We start from the raw sequence: 23,176 nt of genomic DNA, 5'->3' as shown, positions 1-23,176 counted from the left end.
TGTAAATTTAGGGATTTATTGCAGACATAAAATGTAATTGGTTGGGGGACTGACCCTGGATTTGAGACTTCTAATATTTATATTACTCATGTTTTCATTTATATCACTCAGGTCAAACAAATGTATCTAGAGAGTGTTAAGAGCAGGGAACCAAGGACCACAGATCATGCTGCACAGGAACCCATGACCTTCTGCCATCTCCACAGTCTGTAGAGGCATGAGCGCTAATGTAGAGCTCCCTGAGAGTGCTGTGGTTCTTGGACAGGTCAAAAGTAGGTAGCTGACAGAAGGATTGGCTTCAACCCATCCACCCAGCCCCAACCCTAGAAAAGAGAAGACCAAGTGACACTCAGCACGAGTAGTGACTTGGTCTGCAAGCTTCAAGGCTGTGAAGGAGAGGCCCAGTTCCATCACAGCCACTAAGGCCCTTGTCAAGCCTCTGGTCCTGCCCAGTCAGTTGAAGCAGGTCAGAAACTCATCCTTTCCTGTTCCTGTGGTGCCCAGATCTGGCCCATCACCAGCAGTATAAGCAATGCACAGTGAGAAATTGAGTCACAGAAGTGGATCTCAGAAGCAGAGTGGTACAGAAAATGTAGCAACAGGAAATGCATTATCTGTGTTAAGAATAGGGGCCTCTTTCTGATGGCCTCTGATTGGTTGTTCCCTACAGTTTGCTCCTTGTAGCACTTCTCCTTGGCTTCTGATCCAGGACCACTAAGGTTAGAAGGGATCATTTTCCTGACAGAGTACCAGGATCAAATTTCTATTTGCTATAGGAATATTTTTTGCTATATATTTTGCTATATTCCTATAGCTAAGAGCTATAGCTCTTAGGAGGACAGGCCTCCTTTCCGGTCACTACTGAGCCCAGCGTGGGAATTCATTGTACTTAAGCTGAACTTCCTGAATTTTCAATGTGGAAACAACTTTTTCAACGTAGAAATTGGGCCAGAAATATGTGGACGGAATTCCACAATTAGTGTCCAAGGAGACTCAGAAAGGTTAGGACAGAGGAAGTCAACATAGAGTCAATGTTAAACATGTCACATTGGAATGAAGCAGATGGTCAGATTTTTCTCACAGCTCATGTTTCAATCTAACCATTTCATGCAAAGGATATAAAGACACAATACCAAAAATGTAACAGATTTTTCATGCAGGGGGAAAATGTTTTTACATGACAATTATATTCCACTAAAGATTCAAGAGAATCAAAAAGAAGATTGACTCAAGTAGTAGTCTGTCTGTTTTGTAAGCAGGAAACAGTTAAAATCTCACTCCTACCTTCACCACCCCCAAACAAACAGGGCAATGGAGTGGCTCAAGTAGTAGAAAGCCTGCCTGAAAAGCACAAGGCCTTCAGATGAAGCAACACTATTGCCAGTAAAAAAATAAATCAATAAAGAGGAAAAAGAATGAAAAGTATCAAGGGCACAATGTCAGGCAACGATTCTGTCACCCAAGATGACAAGTAAAGCCCAGTTTCATGAGTTTAAACAGATTTAAACAATTCACACTTTGGTGCCACCATGAGATCATGAAGAACCTAGGTTCCTTTGGTTCATGCCTGTAATCCTAGCTGCTCAGGAGACAGAGATCAGGAGGGTCTTGGTTCGAAGCCCATGCTAGCATAAGTTCTTGAGACTCTACCTCAAAAAATCCCATCACAAAGAAAGATAGTGATGTAACTCAAGTAGTAAGAGCACATGCTTAGCAAGCATGAGGACCTGAGTTCAAATTCCAGCACATTAAAAAAAAAAAACAAAAACAGGAAGATCCTAGTACTTGTAGATCCTCCCTGTAATCTAGATAATAGGAATACTGACATCAGGATGACCTTCAAAATCATCCTAGAAAAATTGTTTACCTCACCCCATTTACAAAATGAACAGAGCAAAACAGACTGCATATATGGTTCAAGCAGTTGAGAGCTGTTCTGTAAATGCATAACTGTGACTTCATACCTCAGTCCAGAAAAGTTACACAAGTAACAGGGACAAAAGACCATGATGATCATAGGGGAAAACTATTCTGGCCAATCTCCATGTCTGTCCACTCCCAATTTATTTGTTCTCCTTCTTTCATCTCTCTTTGTGAGCAAATTCCCTTTCTGCCTTGAGATGCCTACATACCTTGCTTTTGGGGCTTTCCCCATAGACTAATTCTCTTCCAGGCATGGTCTAAGTTAATCAGCATTTCATTATAAAACAATATTAGATAAAGAAACTGTGGAAATCAGCAGTTAAGTCACGAAGAGCAAAAAGTGTCAGCTTCACTCGGAAGCCAAACACGTGCACATGTGTGTTCGCATTTCCAATGAATCTAGCAATGCGCGGGATTCAAGGAAATTTAAGGTCAGATTACCAGCACGGAGAAGCACTGTATTGAGGAGAAGGTGCATAGAGTTTAGGGCAGACTTCCCTTGAACCTGATGGACTCAAAGAGATGTCACGTCCCAGTGAGGATTTATGGGGACACTGCACAGGAGCGCCCTGTCCTGCCACAAACACCACAAATACTCAGGAGGCTCCCCAGCCACCTCAGTCCGTGGAAAAGGAATTTACAGATTAGTTTCCCAGCAGGGAATTGAACTAGGATGAAGTTGCCTCAAAGGGACACAGGACAGAGTTCAAGGCTCCCAGTCCACTGCCACCCTCCAGTCGCCCACAGACTGATGGGCCCCACCACGTGATCAGGGAGCAGACTCCAGAACAGAAAAGGCCCAGTCAAAACCACCGCTGCTTCTGGATCCAACAGTCCCTCCACCCAGCACTGCAGATGCCCAGCCGCCCTCTCACCATTTCCCGCTTCTGACGCATCCAGGTGACCTCCCTATGTTCCTGAAGTCAGATTTCACAAAGCTGCTGGAACTCTGTAGCCTGAGAAATGTCAGCAGCCTGTGGTAAATACGGCGATAATGAGGAAGGCAACGTGAACCGCCTACCACTGTCGCTCCTGATTGGACAGGTGGTGCAGGCGATTAAACAGCCGCTCTGATTGGCTAATGGATACAGGGCCCAACCCTCAAGCCCTTGACTGATGGGAACGCTTAGTGGAGGGGTGGGGGGGGATGCTAAACTGGTGACTTAAAAGGACAGACTCCAGCAGTCCTTGCAAATTAGTCTTCCTTTGTTGGACATATGTTTTAGTTTGTGGGATAACTACTTTCAGGAAAACTTGCCCAGGCCTTCTGGACCTACCACGTGCCTCTTATCATATTCACTGTGACCTTCTTGCATACTATTCCTGAAAATAGGACAACAGTTTTACTCAAGGAATTCTAGTTCAATATTCCTTGGAGAAAATTCATCATGTCTATTAAGGAGGGGAGACACAGGTAGGCTAGGGCAGAGAAGTCGATGTAGGGCTGATGGTCAAACTCTGGAAACTGGAATGAAGCAGATGGCCATGGATTTCCATATCTCATTTCCCAACCTAATCATTTGCATACAAGAAAATAAAAATACACAGCCAAATAAAGTAATTTACTTATTTCAGGTATGACCCCCCACCTCCAAAAGACCCTGATAAAATACACTGGAGATATGGTTCAAGCAGTTGAGCAACTGCTCTGTAAATGCTAAGCTATACATTCAAACTTCAGTCCCAAAAATAAAACTAGGAAACAATCAACACCAAAATGATCACAGGAGGAAACTGATTTTGCCAATCTCCATGTCTGTCTATACCCAAATTCTTTCTTCCCCTATTTTCTCCTCTATTTCAGAGTGAACCACCTTTCTTTCTTAAAATCACAGTCTAAGTTCATCAGCATTTCATTGTAGAAAAATATTCTAGAAACTACCTGAGACAATTAACAGTTATGTCAGGATGGCAAAAAGCATCCCGGCCACTCAGAAGCCAAACATGGGCACATGTGGATCAGCATTTCCAAATATGACATTGTGCAGAATTTGGGAAATTTAGGGACTTATTGGCAGCACTAAGAAGCACTGAATTTTGGACATAGATCAGAGAATTTAGCCCATGCTTCCCTTGAACCTGAAGGTCTCAAAGGGAAGACAGGTCACAGTAAGGAGTTACAGGGACACTGCAAAGGAGGGCCTTGGCCCAGCACAGACTGCATAAGTACACGGTGCCATATGCCCAGCCACTTCAGTCAGCCAGATAGGGATTTGCAAGCAGAAACTCCCAGCAGGGCTGTGAGCTGGAATGAAGCTGCTTCACAGAGACATAGGACTGGGTTAAAGACCCCAGTCCACCACCACCACCCTATGGTGGTAGAGGACCTAACGACCCAACAATATGATCAGGGCACAGTTTGTGGAACCCACAAGGCAGGGACCAGTCAAAACCGCCACTGCTTCTGGTTCCAAAAGTCCCTCAACCCAGCATGGCAGATGCCCAGCCTCTCTCTCAACATTTCCCTCTTGTGATGCTTCCAGGTGACCTCCCTATGGTCATGCAGTCACAAGATTTCACACAGCTACTGGAGCAGGGAAACCTGACAATTCTCCAGCAGACACATGGCAAATATGCCAATTATGTGGTAGGAAACCTAGACCTCCTACCACTGTCCCCAAAATAGCTAAGATTTCAGGTGGGAGCCACCAGACCCTGTCTCAAGTTCCCATTTCATTGTGCTTTCCCTCTATTCCACTTACTTTTCATTAGTATATCAAATATATTCTTTACTACATTTTAATTTGTTACATTCTTTCACTTTGCAATATATCTTTTCAGTTTTTGTTAATTCAGAGAGCGTGTGTGTGTGTGTGTGTGTGTGTTTTTGTGTGTATGTATTACTTTGGGTTTAGCCTGAGAATTTGTAATTGCTAGGAAATCTGTCCAGTGGTAAGCTGTACCCCTATGTATTTTTATTTTTACACATAATCTCAGTAAATAACCCTGACTGGCATCCAATTGATAATCTTTGTGCAACATCCTCCCCACTGGCTGGGGTTTAAACTGTGTAGCAACACAACTGAGTCTTTCATCCACATTTTTGTGATTCTGATATTTGAAATTTGGCCTAGCACTTCCTCAGCAGGCAAATCAAAGGCCTGCAGTATAGTTTCAAATAACATTAGAGTCAGTATCAATGCAGAAATCATGAAATGCTGCAGTGTCTTCCCTTCCATACCATATCCAGTTGCTCTCATTCATCATTTTCCTCTCAGCAACTGTAAGTACTCAATACTTACATTTATATAGGATAGCAAATGTGAATAATTGAATTGAGACTGGAGGCATGGCTCAAGTGTTAGAACATGTGCCAGCATGTTAGAATCCCTAACTCTAAACCCCAATATTCTGAAGGGAAAAGAACAGATTTGGTGTGCCTTCACTTAATTCTTTTCAGTACTCTTTCTTTCTGGGATCTTTATTTCTAACCACCTTTTCCTTCTCCCCAAAACTCATTGCAATTTTTGCAATACTAGTACACATGTGATATAGCCTGTAAATAATACTCAATTTTCATTCTCTCATTCAGAATGAATTAATGTCAATTGCTTTAGGAAGAGGTGTGCAACCATAGAGAGCTGACAAAACAGAAGATTCTCAATATCCAAGTTATCTCTTAAATATGAGGAGGAGGTGTGCATGAATAAGTAGAGCTCCAGCTTTACAATTCAATGTCCTGAGGTGAAAACCCTATTCCACAAAAAAATGTGTAATACATCTTTTTTTGGTATCATTAAAGAGATGCTGAAAATTATCAATTATAAGATGATTTTGTAAAGGATGGCAAAAGTGAAATGCTTGTAATCACATTTTCAGATGCACTGCAAAAAACAGGAGTTTGTTTTTGTAAACTTTGATGATCATGACAATGAGAATAAAATTGTAATTCACAAATGTCATAGTATGTGCTGGTCTGTGGTGGCTGATGCCTGTAAAATCATCTACTCAGGAGACAAATATTGGTAGGATCATGGTTTGAGGCTAACCTGGGCAAAAAGTTAATGCAACATCATCTCAGACAATAATTCTGTATGGTGGTATTTGCAAATAATTCCACCTCCATGGGAGTTTTCTGTGGAAGGATTATAATATGAGGCAGACATAGTCAAAATGGGAGTCCCTACATGAAAAATAATTAAAATAGCACTAAATAACTTGGGAGCCTGGCTTCAGCTCCAAATGCCCATGTCCATGGTTAAAAATGTGTGACAGAGCCTGTCAGGAAAGAGCAAACCAGGGAAGGATCTTGTCCTTGAGACCTTGTCACAGACATCAGCTACTGGTAGGCAGTTGGGAGAGTGCAATGGAGTAGACATGTGGGAAGGAGTAGAGGATTGCCTGGAAGAACCTCAGTTTTCCATGCTTGAAACAGTGCTCCAAGTTAGTCTGTGAGCAAGGGGTCCAATCAGCTATGTTTCTGAGCAGTATGTTAATAAAAGTCCCTCCTTGTCCAAGGAAAAAACATAAAGAAAAACAAACATGGATTCTATGGTCTATATCATTAACTATGATACAATTGCATTTTGAAACTGAAAAGACAACAAAACAACAAAAAGACCATATCTACTGTGTTCAATATCAGGGCTAATGAACACAACAAAATGTAATCAAAACATAAATTCTGTTTAATATCAGACAAAATTAAATGATTTTTGCCATTCCAACATTTCAGAAACAACACAATAAATAAGCAAATATCAGGAAGATCAACTAATAAATTCATATACCATCAAATTTAACCACATTTTATTTCATCTAATTATTCATAAAAGAATTTTTCTCAATTCTGAATAAAATTTATGAAACTTGCATGCTAAGGCACCATTTCATCATTAAAATATTATAGGAAAAGAGCACAAAAATTCCTAACTCTTTAAGTGAACTACAATTTCAAAAGAAAAAGGTGCTAAAAAAGAAACAAAAGCGAAGATGCTAAAGTATGCAGACTGTTGAGCTGACACTACATGAGGAGAAAGTTGTACATTTTTAACCTTAGAGACCATAGTCTCTGTGGAGATACAGCCTATGGTGGCTCACTTCGAGGAAGGGAGTGAGAGGAACCTACAAAAGGAGGAAATTTCACTCATGAACCTCGACACACAAAATTTTCCCCACTTATACAATGAAAATGGCTCACTATGAAAATAACTCATTTAGAAAGGTGTCAAACTCTCGTCCAAAGCCAATTCAATATTCAGAGCTGGGCTGTACTTTCCTTGTATTGCTAAACTCAAATGAATTCCGAAACACCAATGGGCATCTCATGTTTTAATGCAGAGCTGTAGACATTGGATAAGTTTAGCACTGAGTCCCAAGACACTGGCAGTAGAGTAGGTTCCAGTCCCACATCTGTCTGCTCTGTATGGTCACATTTCTCCATTTTTCATGGTACTGGGCTTTGAATCCAGCACCTCACACTTGCTAGGTAGGTGCTGTATCATGGGAGCCACTCTAAAATCCCTTCTTTATGTCCAGGATTTTTGAGATAGTGTCTTGAATCTCCTTGCCTGGAGATTCATTGTAGTAGCAGAACATTCTCTTGACTTTTCATGGTGGAAACAGCTTCTTCCATTTGGAAATTGGGTCAGCAGTCTATGGACATTATTTCACAATCAATGTCCAAGCATATACCACCTGATCTGACAGAATGAGCAGTAGGTACACCAGAGCAAACACTCCCTATTTCACTTTCATGATATACCCAACATTTAACTTCTGACCTGCTCCCCCATCTTCACAAAGATTCATGATTTTGCCCCAACAATTGTTACCAGAATTAACCAGTGCACACAAACCAAGACTAAGGCAAATGGTTTATTTGAAGGTGGTGGTACTGGTGCATGAACTCAAGTCCTCACACCTGCTCGGTTGGCACTCTACCACATAAGTCACTCCACAAGCCCTCCCAATATCTTTGAACTCTTGTTTTCTCCTCCATTTAAAAGCCTGCATACCTTACTTTTGGGGAAATTCCCTAGTACTATGCATAAACATAAATCATGTCTCTGGTATAATACATAAACCAAAATAATGTACTTCATTAGTCATCATGTCATTATAAAATGAGAAACAGTCTCAGGACAGTAACAGGAATGTGTAAGTGGGGACCAAGTCCTACCTCCACTGCAGGACCAACCATGTATGCATGTGGTCACTCATTTCCAATGCTTCTGGCAATGTGGTGGATACGCAGATATTCAGGCATCAGTGGCAGCATTAAGAATACTGGGCCTCAGAGGACAGTTTCTGGGTTTAAGTCCTATTTACTCTGAACCCGGAAGTCTCATGGAAAGCACAGAAACTCACCTTAGAGAAAGAGCAGAGAGTGTACACTGCATTGCAATGCTCCTTCCCAACACTAAATAAAGAAGCCCAGAGTGTCCAAGGAATACCCTGCCAACACCACACAGACTGGGAGCCTCATGCTTGGAGTGGAGGTGTCAAACAAGGATTGTGGACTAGGATGAATCACTTCACAGAGACAGTTCAGAGATTTCAGAGAGTTCATGACTCCCTGCCTTGCCTTGCAGGATTCCGTGGCCAAACAACTAAGCGGCATCAAAAATGGGATCAATCCATCCATTAAGAACATGATGTGGACCTCTTTGCCCAAATGCAGACCCAGGACATGCTGTCACCATTTGCAGCTGCTGTTGCAGTCAGGTGTCCTCTAAGGTTTTGCCCTCAGTGTCAATCACTCAGCTGCCTAACTGGTTGTTCTAAGAAGACTGTCATCAGTGGACACTGGGACACATGGCACATAGCTTGATGCCCCTTGATGATCCATTGTGCATCATGGATCATTGACACGGTGCTCACTATTGGTACACACAGGGTAGAAACTGGCTATCCAATTGGCTAATGATTTAGGGCAAGAACCTCAAGGCACTAGTAATATGATCAGTATGCTATTCCTGCCTGTGCTGATCTATAGGATAGTATCCTTCAATAGCCAATGCTCAGGCTTCTCATTTCTAGAAATTTCTCATGACCCCCCAGAATAGTCACCTTCTTTGAGATATACATCTATGTCCTTCATGCTTATTCCTCCTGAAAATGGAAGAAATGTACTCAGGGAATTCAATGCTCAGAGTCCCATGGAGATACCATAACATCAGAGAAGGAGGGGTAACAATGTCAGACAAGGATACTGCAACTGGTGCTGTCCACCAACAGGAATTTAGGTGGAGGCAAACAGAGAATGCTTATTCATACTTATTTCTTTGGTATTTTCAGGCATGAAACAGGAAGTGCACTTGCAACAGATTTACATTATTTAATATACAGAGAAGGAAGTGTTATATGGAAACAAATTGTACAAAGGAATGAAGAACAATGAAAAGCAACCTTTGAACTAGCTCATAGAAAAAGGCTTCATTGCACAAGGCCACAAAGGAAATCCATATTCACTTTTCAACACAGCTCCAAGGGTGAAGTGCCCACTGAGCACTCAAATGGAGCCCTGCAAGTCTTGAGTTGCCTTAGATGATCAAAACAACATATGGCTATAACTGAGAGCCCATCTCCTATTGACAGATCTCTACGCTTGAATACCTTATATTCCACACGTAGACTATCTCAATTTGTTGGGGTCTGAGGCTGGCCACCCTTTGAGAGGACAAAAGACACTCAAGACAATGTAAGTCACAAGGCGAGGTTTATTTCTAGCTAGCTAGGGTCCGAGTATTCACCCTACACAGCAGCTTTCAACAAGGACCCTGAATGCAAAGTTTAAGTTGGTTTTATACTCTTTAAAGCATCAATCATTGTCACACAGGAATTCCTCTTGCCCCTGGGGTCACATTTTTCTGACATTGCCCACATACTGGTGGTGGGGTAAGATTACTTTATTAGGAACTAGAAAAAACACCAGACGTTTACTTATCAGGTTTACTTGTCAGGAACTTGAAAAACACCAGATGTCTTAACATATTGACTCACATTCCGGTCAGCAAACTCAATCAGAAACACTCCCTGTTCCCAGAAACCATTCCACCTCCCTTTGTTCCAGGGAGTGGGGCTTGAGGTTACCCAAGGGTCATGCCAGTTATAGCTCATTTTAGTCTAGGTGGGCTGCAAGTTAAAGTACTCCAACACATTCAGTTCCTTTAAGGTTCTTATCAGCAGAAACTCCCTAATGCAAAAATCCTTTCTCTAGGAGATTGCCAAAATGTGACTTTCTATGTGTCTGACCTTCACAGATTTTCTTCATGTATTCATAGAGAAGTATAAATCTGGAATAACTATGCATGTTAAAAGCACAATGCTGTACAGAAAATAGTCTCTGCAACCAGTTTTACCTTCAGAAAGAAGAGAACACCCTCCAGGATTTACTTGTGTGTCCTCTGATTTCAAGTACTATGAAGCTTCATAGGAACAACTCTCTTATTCAGGGAATACAAGACTTTCTTGAGTTCTATAGATCTACATTATTTAAAATGCATATTATACCATAGAATGTTGAATCAAAGGGAGTATTCATTATGTTCATAAAAATTGTTTTTATCAGGCATTGACTAATGAATTCTGTAACAATTTCATTCACTTGACTGATGAACATGTTGAGTTATCTAACATTATTTAATTTATTTTTCTGTTTTCATAAAATTTTTGGTGGGGCAGGTCTTTAAATTCAAGTCTTTATATTTGCAAAGCAAATTCTGTGCCACTTAAGCCACACACTTAGTCTTTTTGGTCAGGTTATTTTTGAAGATGCATTCTCAGGAACTATTTGCCCTTCACTGAAAACATTGAAACATAAAAATACATGAATCCTAGAGACAGGAGATAAACAGATTGGTGGCAGATCAATTGTCCCCCATAAGCAAGAGCAAACATTCCTCCTCAGCACTAGAAAAAACCATACTAAAAAATGAAAGAAACAAAAAAGAAATGAGCTAGAGGAATTCAAATTTTAAATAACCCTACCAAAAGAAATAGGACACCTTTATTATTTGTATTGGTTTCTTCCTAGTGTTATCTTCCTTACTGCAAACCAGCTAATCAGTAACTGAGATATCCTTTCCAACAATGGTTATTTCAACTTCCAATTGAAAAGATCATTATAATGCAAAATACAGAAGGAGCAACTTGTTGAATCCTGGTGGCTCACACCTGTCATCCTAGCTACTTTGTAGGCTGAGGTCAGGAGGATTATGGTTTAAGTCCACCCTATACAAATAGTTCTGGAGGCGTATCTCTAAATAACTAAAGAAAGACAAGCTTGAGATATGTCTCATGAGTAGAGCCCATTCTGAAAGGGAATTGCTGTGTTCAAATCTCTGTACCAACAAAAAGAAAACACAGAAAAAAGATCTTTATCTTTCATATGAATTTAACAAATTTTTTTATTTGACTCAAAAAGTTTATAAGGGCTGTGATGTCACTCATTTTCACCACATTACACAACCTTCATCAATATAGATATGGCCATCTCATTTTGAGTAAGAGCAGTGATTATGGAATTTTCAGAATAAACTGAAGCCCCTGTTCTATCCTAAAGTATGTGAACCTATTAATTCCTGTGGTAGTTACAGACCCAAACTGATTTGCTTCATCTATGGCATCATGCATTCAATGAACTGCTATCATCATAGAAACCACTGGCTCATGGACTTGACTCTCAGATCAACGTGTATTAACACATTACATAGTCCTTCACCTGTGTTGGTTTTTATGATTCTAATCCTATATACTTCCTTGAATATGCTGTTGCACTAGCTAAAACCTATACATAGGTTCTACTTCATACTCTTAATAACTCTCTATCAACATGATGAGACACCTAGTGCCCAGCAAATCCAAGTATATCATATACTATGCCCAACCTTGACCCTTAGCAGAAGTCCCTTTTGCCTCACTACTGATAACTGATCTAGTAATATTATTTCAGCATCACTCAATAATTCTTCTGTCTTTAGATTTAATAAACAATGAATCAAACATGGATAAGTGGATGCAATGCTCTGTGTAAGAATGAACATTTGAAGATCATTACATATCTACATTCAAAAAGGATTGTGTTGTGGCACATTTTTATTAATCATCCATTTTTTTTAATTTGGAGAGTTCTATTAGTCCTTTCCCCACCCATAGATTAGGATGGTGTTGTCACCAATAATGAACTAGGTGGGAGTTGACCACTCACAGACATTCATCCTCTTAATGCACTACAAGCTTCCATTCCTTAACCCTTCAGTTTAACTCTGGAGTTTCAACTAATTGAGTCAACTGAAGTTTAATAGAAGGAAATCATAAATATATAAAGCAAGCCTTTTTTATTAGTGTGTCTAGGTGCCTGCTTTATATTTGACCATGATTCAGAATACGTTGAAACATCTTTCACCATTTTTGATAATATTTCTGGCTTACCATGTTTCCAGCAACAGAGTTGCATTGACTACTTGTCATTATTGATTCCACTTTCTTGATAGATTTTCTATGCAATCTGAAATATCATCATATATCTAGTCATCATTTTGGATTGGAAGTGTCTGCTTAACATTGACCTTATCTTTGTAGTCTCACTCTTCTTAATCATTTACTGATATTTTTGTACTTGGACTTGAATTCATGGCCTACACCTGAGTCACTCCCCCACCCCTTTTTGTGATGAGGTTCTTTTTCAAGATATTGTCACACAAACTACTTCCCCAGGCTGGCTTCAAACCACAATTCTAATGATTTCTGCATCCTGAGAAGCTAAAAGTACATGCATGAGCTCTTGGTGCATGCCTTTCTGCCTGTTTTTCTATTCTCTTAGTATTTATCAGACCATTTTGACTTGCAATCATGTAGGTTTACAAAAATCTACAAGAGGTAATGAGCCCAATGTTAACTTTCTCCAAAATATCCTGCTATATTATTTTATTACTTCACATCTTTATTCCATGATTGAAGATTTATACAGAAAACTCAAGTCCCTCAATGGCATATGACTCTGTGAAACCAATATGACCATAATTCTTTATAAAATTTTTAAATGCTATTACATCCCAACAATTTATTATAGAAATAAAACCCTGAAAGTACCTATCATGTGCTTCATAAACAAGCATTTCTTTTTCAGTTTTTGGACAATCTTTCTATGTATCCAAGGCTTTATTCAAAATCACTCTATTGCCTGTGTTAGCCTGAAACTCATGAGTCTCCTATCTCAACTACCCTAGTCCTGAAGTAGGAGGCAAGTGACACCAGGTGCAAATAACTTCTTTCTTCTTGATTCATCTTAATGATATCCTGGTTAACTGGCTTCATAATGCATGCTACTTTGCTAATTCTCATTTTTAATTAACATTTTCATATCTTTTCTGAGAGTGACAAACAGAATATTGTATCCAACACCAGAGTAGATATCCTCCAAAGTGACATGCCATATTCCCCAATTCAAACCAACACCATGTTCCTACCTAAAATACAATAATGTAATGGAATTTAAATCACATAAGGTATGATTTGAAGTCATAGTGCAATAGAACTGGAAATCAATAGAACAAATACAATTGGAAAACCCCTAAAGAGTCAATTCAATTATGAAAATGTAAATGGCACATGTATGAAAGGAAAGTGAGACGTCATTAAAGTATTTCAAATTATATAAAAGTAAATCTTTTGGGTTTATACATTTATTTCTTAGTACTTTGTTAATATTGGATAGATATTGAATTGATATTGGCAAAACATAAGAGGACAACCATGAGGATCATGAGAAGTGGAGAGGAGAGTGTATATGATGAAAGTAGTATATAGATGCATAAAAATATCATACTGAGCCAGGATCAATGGCTAATGCCTATAATCTAAGGTACTTTGCATTCAGAGATGAGGATGGGTTCCAGGTCAGTTGAGAAACACAAAAAAGAAAAACATAAGAAAGGGAAAGATGTGAACTCAAAAATGGATCACATGACAAGGGGAGAGCACATATGGGTGGGAACAGGTGGAAAACCCAAAACATGAAAGCGTTTGATGTCCCAACTCCAGAGGAATTAATACAGAAACCATAAAGCAACACAGGATGACATGAGAAGGGGATCAGGAACCAGGGTTAGAGATGAATCAACTTGGATTTTAACACATTTCTACATAAAAGCAATGCTAGGAATCTTTCTCTATATCTATCCTTTACTAGCTTTGTCTTCCTTATTATCCTTATGTCTTCTCTTCAACAAAATTAGAGATAGTACAGAACAGGTTCTGCCTGGAAGTGAAGGGGAACAGGGGAGGAAAGGGAGTTTAAATGATCCAAACAATTACAGACATTTGAATAAAAGAATAATAAATAATTTTAAAACATAGTCACAGAAAAAAGGGCTACAGGTGTCACTGAAGTGGTACAGACCTCTCCCATCATGTGCAAAGCCCTGAAATTCATTATTTTGCATAATACATGTTTACAAAATCTGATTGTTTTCCTTTCTGGAAAGTATATGGAGAGTTCAATCATTGAATAAGAGAATAAATTGAACACATAAGCACTTCTTCTCTGAGGTGGTGTTGCCTGTGTAATTAAATCTCCCAAAACTCTGCTTTGAGAAAATATGCACAAAAAGAAAGACCATGAAACTCTGGCATTAGGTGAGGAGAGCACTAAAACCCTTTCTAAAGTCCTTATTAAAGGTGTGGATTCCCAAGGCTCGTGCTATGAACCTCAGAATTCACCAAAGTTGATGATCTGTTTAGAATATTTTGTGTATGTCCTCTTGAGAAGGTGGTGACACAGCTTATGGATGACAGAAGCAAAAATAGGATCACCTTTCTCTTCCAAAATATCACAATACTTCCTAAAAGAGAGTTTCACATGAAGAATTTAACTCTGGAGGCATGAGAGTCTCTGGTGATTACACCAGATTAAAATTGTCCCATCGGTAGACATGAAAGAATGACATGGAATGGATAGGTAAGGAGACACCTCTTATGCCAGCACAAGGCTTATTGTGGACAAAAGCCTGAAGCCTCTGGGAAACAAACTGAGAAAGGCTTAGAAGAAGGCATGGTCCCAGTGGGACCATGAAGAGGGAGGATGTATAGCATCCACTTAACCCAGGAAGACTACCATTCCCAGCTGGCCATTATTTGTTGTTGGAGATTGGCAGCATCTTACCAATTCTCTTAGAGGCATCATGACTGATCCTGGATGACCCTGATCTACTTGACCTCATGCTGCACTGACATCAAAAGAGCACTAGTTGGACAAGGTTGTGAGTGGCAACATTTGTGAAGGAATGCAGGCTTTGGGAGATAAAGTGAGACATGCAGTTAAATGCACATGGGTCAATTGCCATCAGCATGGGAGGGAAAAACCATGGGATTTTGGTACAGACACTTGTTATAGGTTTACGTAAACTACAGAACTGGGGACATGGGACAAAGGCATGTATATGAAATGGTACCAAACACAGGTTGGCCTGTTTGGTCACCATTTCAGCCGTTGTTCTGGGAGAGTTTCCACAGTTGTTATCTAGAGGGTGTTCCACTTAAGCATTTAAGTCTAAGTCATAAGTACTTGCTATTTAAGTCTAAAACTAGAAACACCTTTATCAAGTAAAAATCAGAATAAGAAAATGAGAGAATGCTTCCAGTTCAATAAACTGTGTAAGAGAAAATAACTCCATAAGCATGGACTACTAAAAGGACAAGTTTCAAGCCATCAAAAATAATCTGTCTTTACATAGTAGAAAGCCTTGGCCAGTATATGCCTTCTGATAGAGGGGTCTGTAAAGACTTGGATAGTACCCTGAGTAAGACCACTTGGCTTTAGTAACTTCTGTGAGGTCTGCTGCAGGTGACTCCATTTGCATTGTGACAGATTTCCCTTCTTGTCTCCAAACTGTCTGTGAAGAGTATACTCTGACAATTTCATCAATTAAACATTTTAGTTAATGAAAGTCTCTTCTCAAGACATCCAAATGGAGGGCCAAACTCACCAAAATTTGAAGATTGGTGTTTGGTGGAGGCCCAGAGACTGGGTAAAGAGGATTATGATACCATTGAAACTGGTGTGAGAAAGCATGGAAAAAATAAATAGAATGAATTAAATGCTGAGGAGTTAATTTTACATAAGAAGCCTGGTGAAAAAAGTCCAAATGCCTTATTGAATCCATAGCAGAACTCAGGAAGCCTTTCCTTTTGCCTTTTAGCTAATAACCTAGAAAACTGTGATTTTCATTTACATACATGTTACATTTTTAGGTAAAGAATTGAAATTCTGTGTTTGGTCCCTCTAGCCTTGACACTAACACCATGGGTCCATAATGGGAAAACATACCATCTCAAAAGCAAGTCTTCAAGGAGAAAAATTGCTAGAGTGTTTAGGCACATTTAGAGGCTTAGTTTTAGGTGGAAGAACAGAAGGTCAGGACAGAAAACTACTTCCTGTCATCAGCCACATGTCACTTACATTTGTATTTGATTTTATGTTTGCAGTTCTGGGACCATGGGAGTCCTCAGCAGGCTGATAAAACTGATAGTGTGACTTGAGCAGGACTTTTCTTTCCATTTTTCCTTGTCCATTTCTGTCTCTCTTGTCCTCACTTAGAAGGCCAATCTCAGAGAGGAAACAGGAGCATGCTGTACAATAGGAGGAGTAAAAGCAACCTCCATCATGGCTGAGAAAGATTTACAGAGAAGGGTCTCAACTTAACACTTTATAAACCTTGTGAGATGAAGAAAAAAGGATAACAAAGAGATGTGTTGAAGTCAGAAGAACTGGTTATATATGGAACACAGAAATACCTGAGGGGGGGAGAATGATTTTTGTTTCAGAGGAGAACAGAGAGAGGGAGAGACTGAAGTATAGATGAACAGAGGCCTGTATATAGGAAAACCTTGGACCATGTCCAAGAGCATTGGAAGGATTTGAGATTGTGATGTATTTGGAAAAACAAAGTGGCCTGTTTGGGGCAAAAATGGCTGACAGTGGCTTCTCCTTATATACTTGATGCAGTTCTAACTGCTCCTTACCTTGGATTTGTCCAGATCAAAAGTTCACTATCTCTCTCAGTTGGCTATTAGACTTGGGTTATGAGTTAGGGCATACAGTTTGGTGGGCAATTTTCACAAGTAATGGAGCTGTACAAGAATCTGGAAGAAGAAACAGGAACTCTTTAGACAATGCAAGTCACCTAAGATTGCAAACTGAGGAATTTTAAGTAATCTAAGAACATGATATATACTTTGATAGAAATGATCATTTTTCTTACATTATGAGCAAGTGTGCTTCAAATGAAAAATAGAGCATCAGTATATGCAACAATGAAACAGCTTAAGAATGACAACAGGCTTGGCAGGAGAGGTGACCTGAGGTGTGAGGGAAAGATTCAGGTCCAATTTTAAATAACATGAAGAAATAAGTAGGAAAAAAACTCAATAAGTCATCAGTACCATGCAAGTGACAGCATACCAAGAAGAAGATTAGTACTAAAACATCAAGTTTAACAAACTAGAGCATTTCAAGTACTAGCAAAGAACACAATAAGCAAACATCAATAAAAGTTCTGATGACAAATCCATATAAAATCAAAATTTCCTGTTAAATTTTATCTATGCATAATTCACAAACTTCTCTCCATTTCTCCCTAGCTCACATGGTTGGGAGCAGCATTCACAAAAGGCCAATTTGTGAGGAATTTTTTCTCTTGCTTGAGACTACTGGAAGGTGTTGGAACATGTAAGAGGTACAAGGCAGTAGGAGCCTGCAGATCTTTGTAGGCAGGCTTTCAAGGAAGGTCATTGGGTCCTTGGTTTCTCTGCTTCTGCTCTTTTGCTCCCAGACATTATGTGAATCATACAGTTCCTTAACATTCTTCCCACACTAAGTGCTGCCTGGAGTCAGGCCTAAAAGTAACAGAGCCATTTGATAGGATATGGGACTCCTTAACTGCCTTAAACAACTTTTATCTTGTAGCTTCATCACCTCATGAGTTGGTCATAGTGTGGGTAGTTCTTAATATATTCCTCCCTTTTCCACCCAGAATCTTTTAACTGATATTCTGAACTTGAGGAGATTAATGTACAGGTCATTTTCAACACCACTTTTCATTCTGTGGACTTCTTTTCCAGTCTATGGAACTGGAGTAGCAACTGATGCAATCTCCACTGACATTTCTCTAATTCTAATTATGAAATAGAGTCCTGAAATTGTTTCTAATACCCACTGGACATATTATGAATATTAATCAGAACTATTTTTCACATCCTGGAGAATACATCTAGAAAAGACCCCAAAACCATGACCACTGAAACAAAAGTGAAAATAGTTTAGTTCAATATCACACATGATTGAGTTTGTGAAATACACTCAAGGACTGCACCCAGCAGGCATGTATATCGGATAGGTCTAATACTTTTTCTAATTCTTAAGGGTCAAAATAAGAACATGGTTTAATGGATAAGATGGAAAAAGGATTTTCTCAGTTTCTACAAAATAGTACCAAGAAAATGCTTATGTAACAAACATTTTAAAGTTTTCTGTTCTTCCTGCATTCATGCTCACTCTTACCTACCCTGAGCCCGAATCAGCAGAAAAGCTCTCTTTCTGTCACCCTCAGAACAGAATTATCACAGGGAATAATCTACCAGCAGAGAAAGTTGAAATAGCCACCTGTCATCAGCTGTTATCTCCCAAGTTCTTCCCCTTTCTTGGAAACCAAAGATCTTTTTTCTCTAGCAAGTGTGCCATCTGCATTCTTTAATTTTGGGGCAACCCACATACTGCAATAATTTCATAAAACCTTCAAGGGTGAAGAATATACTCAGTGCTGAAAAGGAGTCCTGCAAGGCATAAAATTCCATTGATCAGCACAGAAACCTGAGGATATAACTCTGGGAGCACATCCTGTTCTTTTGCTCTCATCTACTACTGAGAAAACTCTCAGCTTCTACACTGATATTTCTGAGAGAACTTCTCAATTCAGTCATTTTATGTTTCCACTAAAATAAAATGTCAAATGCAGAAACTCAGTCTCTATGAGACTACCAAAATGTGACTATATTTGACTCTTACCCTCACAGATATTTTTCATGTGTTCAAAGAGAAGTGTAAAACCAGAATAACTATACATGTCAAAGTCAAAACACTGAAGAGAAAAGAGTACCATATTAGCAACAGTGACACCTTTAGAAAGGAGAGAACACACACCAGCATTTACCTGTGCCTCACTGACTCCAGGTATTATGCAGCTTCAAACTGGTATCACACCATCTCAGGGAAAACGAGACTTTGTCGAATTATGTAATTTTACAACATTTAAACTCATTTGATAGCTTACAATGTGGTGACTCTTTGGGGAAAAGTCACTGGATTCATTAAAAGTGTTTTTATTTGGTGTTGATTAATGAATTCTGTAACAATTGCATCCAGAAGGCTGATAAGCATGTTGAATTATCTATCATCATTTTCTGCATTTCTCTCCTTCCTTTTTATTTTTTGGTTGGACAAGTCATTGAGTTCAGGGTTTTATGATTGCAAATCAGATTCTCTGTTACTTGAGCCACACTTCCAGTCTTTTTGCTCTGGTTATTTTTGGAGACTGGGGCTCATGAAATATTTACACTTCACCAAAAACATTGAAATATGAAAATAAGTGAATTCTTGAGAAAAGAAATGAATAGCATGGTGGTAGGTCAATTTCTGAGGATGAGCAAGGCCCCAGGTTCTATTGAGAGCACTGGAAAAGACTGATCTAAACAAAATGATACAAACAAAAATGAAATAAACAAAAGAAATTCAAGTTTTAATAAACCTATAAAAATAGGATTACCTGTATTATTTCTATTGGTTTTCTCCTAGTTTTATTTTCCTACTTCAAACCAACTAATTAATAACTTTCCAAAAATGGTTACTTCAATTTCCAAGGTAAAAGATGATTACAATACGCAATACAGAAGGAAGAACTTTTTAGACCCTGGTGGCTCACACTTGTCATACTAACTACTTCAGGGTCTGAAGTCAGGATGATCATGGTTTGAGGGACCCTTGTTTATCTGGGATGGTACCATGCATCACTTCAATAGCATTTATTTAGAAACTACTTAAAGGGGCAAAGAGTAACATCCAAAGCTGTTCCTATTGGTCAAGATATTCTAAGAGTTTTAGTAATTCTGTGCCAGAACCTGTGATGAAGAACAAACACAGCTTTTTAAATCTATCACCCAACAAAATAACCTCTCAAGTGAATAAATCCTTTCTTTTAGTTGGAGATCGTACAAGTCCATGAAAGGCTTCATCAACTGTCACAAATTACATTGTGACTAGACAAATTCTATGAATGAAAATGTAAACAACTGAAAATTAACCCAAACAAAGTAATCTTGCTAACACTACTGGTTAAGACCACCACGCCACCATCTTTCATGTTCCCACTGCCCAAATGCCCTTTTTTTGCATAAAAAATGATTATGAAGTAATCATTGCAAATATCTTCAAAATGATTTGTAAACATTTGTAAGGTCAATTTCACAAATCTGAGCCTGAGTCATCAAACAAATCACATTTAGTGTCGCCACAAGATCATGAAGAAGCCAGGTCCCTGTGATTCATGCCTGTTATCTTAGCTGCTGAGGAAACAGAGATCAGGAAGAAGCGTCTTGGTTCAAAGACCAAGCTAGAAAAAGTTCTTGAGACACTGCCTCAAAAAAACCCATCTGAAGATAAGACTAGTGGAGTCACTCAAATCGTTAGAGCAAACTTGAGGACCTGATCTCAAATCCCAGTGCAGTGCCAAAAGCAAAAAAATATCATGAAGATCCTAGCACTGGTAGCTCCTCCCTGTAAACCTAGGTAATGGGGTGACTGACATCATGATTACAGTCAAAATCAGCTAAGCAAAATTGTTTACTAGACCCCATTTACAAAATAACCAGAGCAAAAGTGACTGGAGATATGGTTCAAGTGGTTGAGCTTGGCAGTGTAAAGGCAAAACTATGATTTCAAACCTCAGCCCCCAAAATAACACAAGTAACAAGGACACAAGACTATGATGATCACAGGAGAACACTGTTCTTTTCAATCTCCATGTCTGTCCACTATCAATTTATTTCTTCTCCGGTTTTCTCCTCTCTTTGAGAGCAAATTGCCTGTCTGGTTTGAGATGCCTACACACCTTTCTTTTGGAGCTTTCCCCCTAGAATAATTTTCTAAAGTCATGGTCTAAGTTAATCAGCCTTTCATTACAAAACAATTTCCTAGAAACAACATGTGGAAATTAACAGTTAAGTCAGAAAGGAAAAAATATGTCCCCTTCACTCAGAAGCCAACCACGTGCACACGTGGATTCGCATTTCCAATGAATCTGGCAATGTGCGGGAGTCATGGAAATTTAGGAACTGATTAGCAGCACTGAGAAGCTCTGCGTTGAGGGGACAGTGCGTACAGTTTAGCGCAGGCTTTCCTTGAACCTGATGGACTCAAAGGGAAGTCAGGTCCCAGTGAGGATTTATGGGGACAGTGCACAGGAGCGCCCTGTCCTGGCACAAACACCACAAATACTCAGGAGGCTCCCCAGCCACCTCAGTCCGTGGAACAAGAATTTGCAGATTAGTTTCCCAGCAGGGCTGTGGACGGGGATGAATTTGCCTCACAGGGACACAGATGGAACTCAACGTTCCCGCTCCACTGCCAACCACCAGTCACCCAGGGAACCGAAGGCCCCAACCACGTGATCAGGGAGCCGACTCCAGGACGGACAGGTCTCAGTCAAAACCACCACTGCTTCTGGATCCAACAGTCCCTCCACCCAGCACTGCAGATGCCCAGTCACCTCTCACCATTTCCCGCTTCTGACCCGTCCAGGTGACCTCACTATGGTCCTGCAGTCAGAAGATTTCACAAAGCTGCTGGAACTCTGTACCCTGAGAAACTGAAGCAGGCTTGTGGTAAATATGGCGATCATGAGGAAGACAACTGTGAATCACCTACCACTGTCCCTCCTCATTGGACAGGTGGTGCAGGCGATTAAACAGCCGCTCTGATTGGCTAATGGATAAAAGGCCCAACCCCCAAGCCCTTGACTGATGGGAACATATAGTGGAGGGGAGGGGGAATGCTAAACTGGTGACTTGAAAGGACAGACTCAAGCAGCTCTTGCCAATCAGACTTCCTTTGTTGGACATGTTTTAGTTTATGGGATAACAACTTTTAGGAAAACTTCCCCTGGCCTTCTGGACCTGGCACGTGCCGCTTGTTCGGAAAATGCCGCACAAAAAGGAGGCTCGCGAGAGTTATCTCTTGTCTAAAAGTTTGATAAGCAGGGTTGCTGTCCAAGAGAAAATGGCACAGCATTTGGGAGTAAGCAAGGGCAAGGATGGTCTTTGATCTGCAAAGGAAGAGACCAGCTGCAGGAGCACAGTCTAGGGAAAGAGAGGTGACGGGAGATAGGGACAGTGAACTTTGATCAGCAAAGGCTGAGACCAGCTGCTGAAGCAAGGTGTAGGGACAGGAAAAGGAAGGGGGTGGGAGATAAGGAACTGATGGTGGGCTTTGTTTTGCAAGGAGTGAAACCAGCTGCAGCTTAGGCTGCAGAGGAGGCAGTTCGATCATTCCCCCATTTTTTGTTTAATAAAGAGAGAGAGAAAGAGAGAGTAGAGGGATTGGGTATTGGGGCTCAGTTTGATCCTCTGGCTGCTTCTGGCTGGAGGGGCCTGCGCATGTTCTCAGGTGGGGTCCTTAGGCTTTGGTGTCTTCCTAGCAGTTAGCGTGGGGTCCCCTTGGTGGCCCTGAAGAAGTTAATATCCTTGGAGGAGGAATTGATTGAATCTTTGGTTGGTGGTTGCAGATATGTGATCTAGTAAAAAATTTTGTAAAGTTTTTACAATGCAAGGGAGAAAACTCAGGAGGGTAAAGACAACAATAAGGGGCACTAAGAAAGGCAGGAGCCAAGACAGCAGAGGAGATTGAGTCCAGTCTAGGACAGAGGAGTTTTTAGTTCTGCAAAGTTGAATTTCTTCACTTAAGTGAGACAGGGTGTCAATATTCTGTTCTACTAGGCCTGACTTATTAATATAGTCACAGCATTCCTCTTGGAGGAAAAGGCAGGTGCCTCCTTTTTCAGCGGTTAAGAGATCTAGGGCCCTGTGGTTTTGTAAGGCAACCTGAGCTAATGAGGTGAGTTGTCGCTGAAGGGAGGCCAGAGAAACTGAGGTTGATTCAAGAGTGACCTGCAGACACTCCTCAAAATCTTTTGCAGAGATGACACTGTGGCCCAGGGCCCCACCTGCAAACCCAGTGGCAGCGATGGAGCAGGCCAGGCTAATC

At 40.1% G+C, this 23,176-nt stretch overlaps 1 protein-coding gene across 6 annotated transcripts in view; it reads right to left on the bottom strand.

Moving 5' to 3' along the window:
• LOC109676367 (uncharacterized) overlaps nucleotides 1-21,837 on the bottom strand; it is a 71,174-nt gene extending 49,337 nt beyond the window's left edge. For 3 of the 6 annotated variants that reach the window (XR_012441259.1, XM_074053717.1, XM_074053718.1), the window contains exon 1: nucleotides 21,708-21,822. Coding sequence is in view for 3 of the 6 variants with exons in the window: in XM_074053717.1 (XP_073909818.1) it covers nucleotides 21,708-21,815 (108 nt within the window). In the remaining 3 variants the exon portion in view is untranslated. Of the gene's footprint in view, nucleotides 1-21,690 lie in introns of all 6 variants that reach the window. The other 3 variants (XM_074053719.1, XM_074053720.1, XM_074053721.1) reach the window with 3 other exon arrangements.
• Nucleotides 21,838-23,176: the final 1,339 nt, after the last annotated feature.

Source organism: Castor canadensis, chromosome 14 (assembly GCF_047511655.1).
Source record: "Castor canadensis chromosome 14, mCasCan1.hap1v2, whole genome shotgun sequence".
Classification (NCBI taxonomy): Eukaryota; Metazoa; Chordata; class Mammalia; order Rodentia; family Castoridae; genus Castor; species Castor canadensis.
Note: the sequence above shows the minus strand (reverse complement) of the source record. Positions and strands in the feature narration are given on the sequence as shown.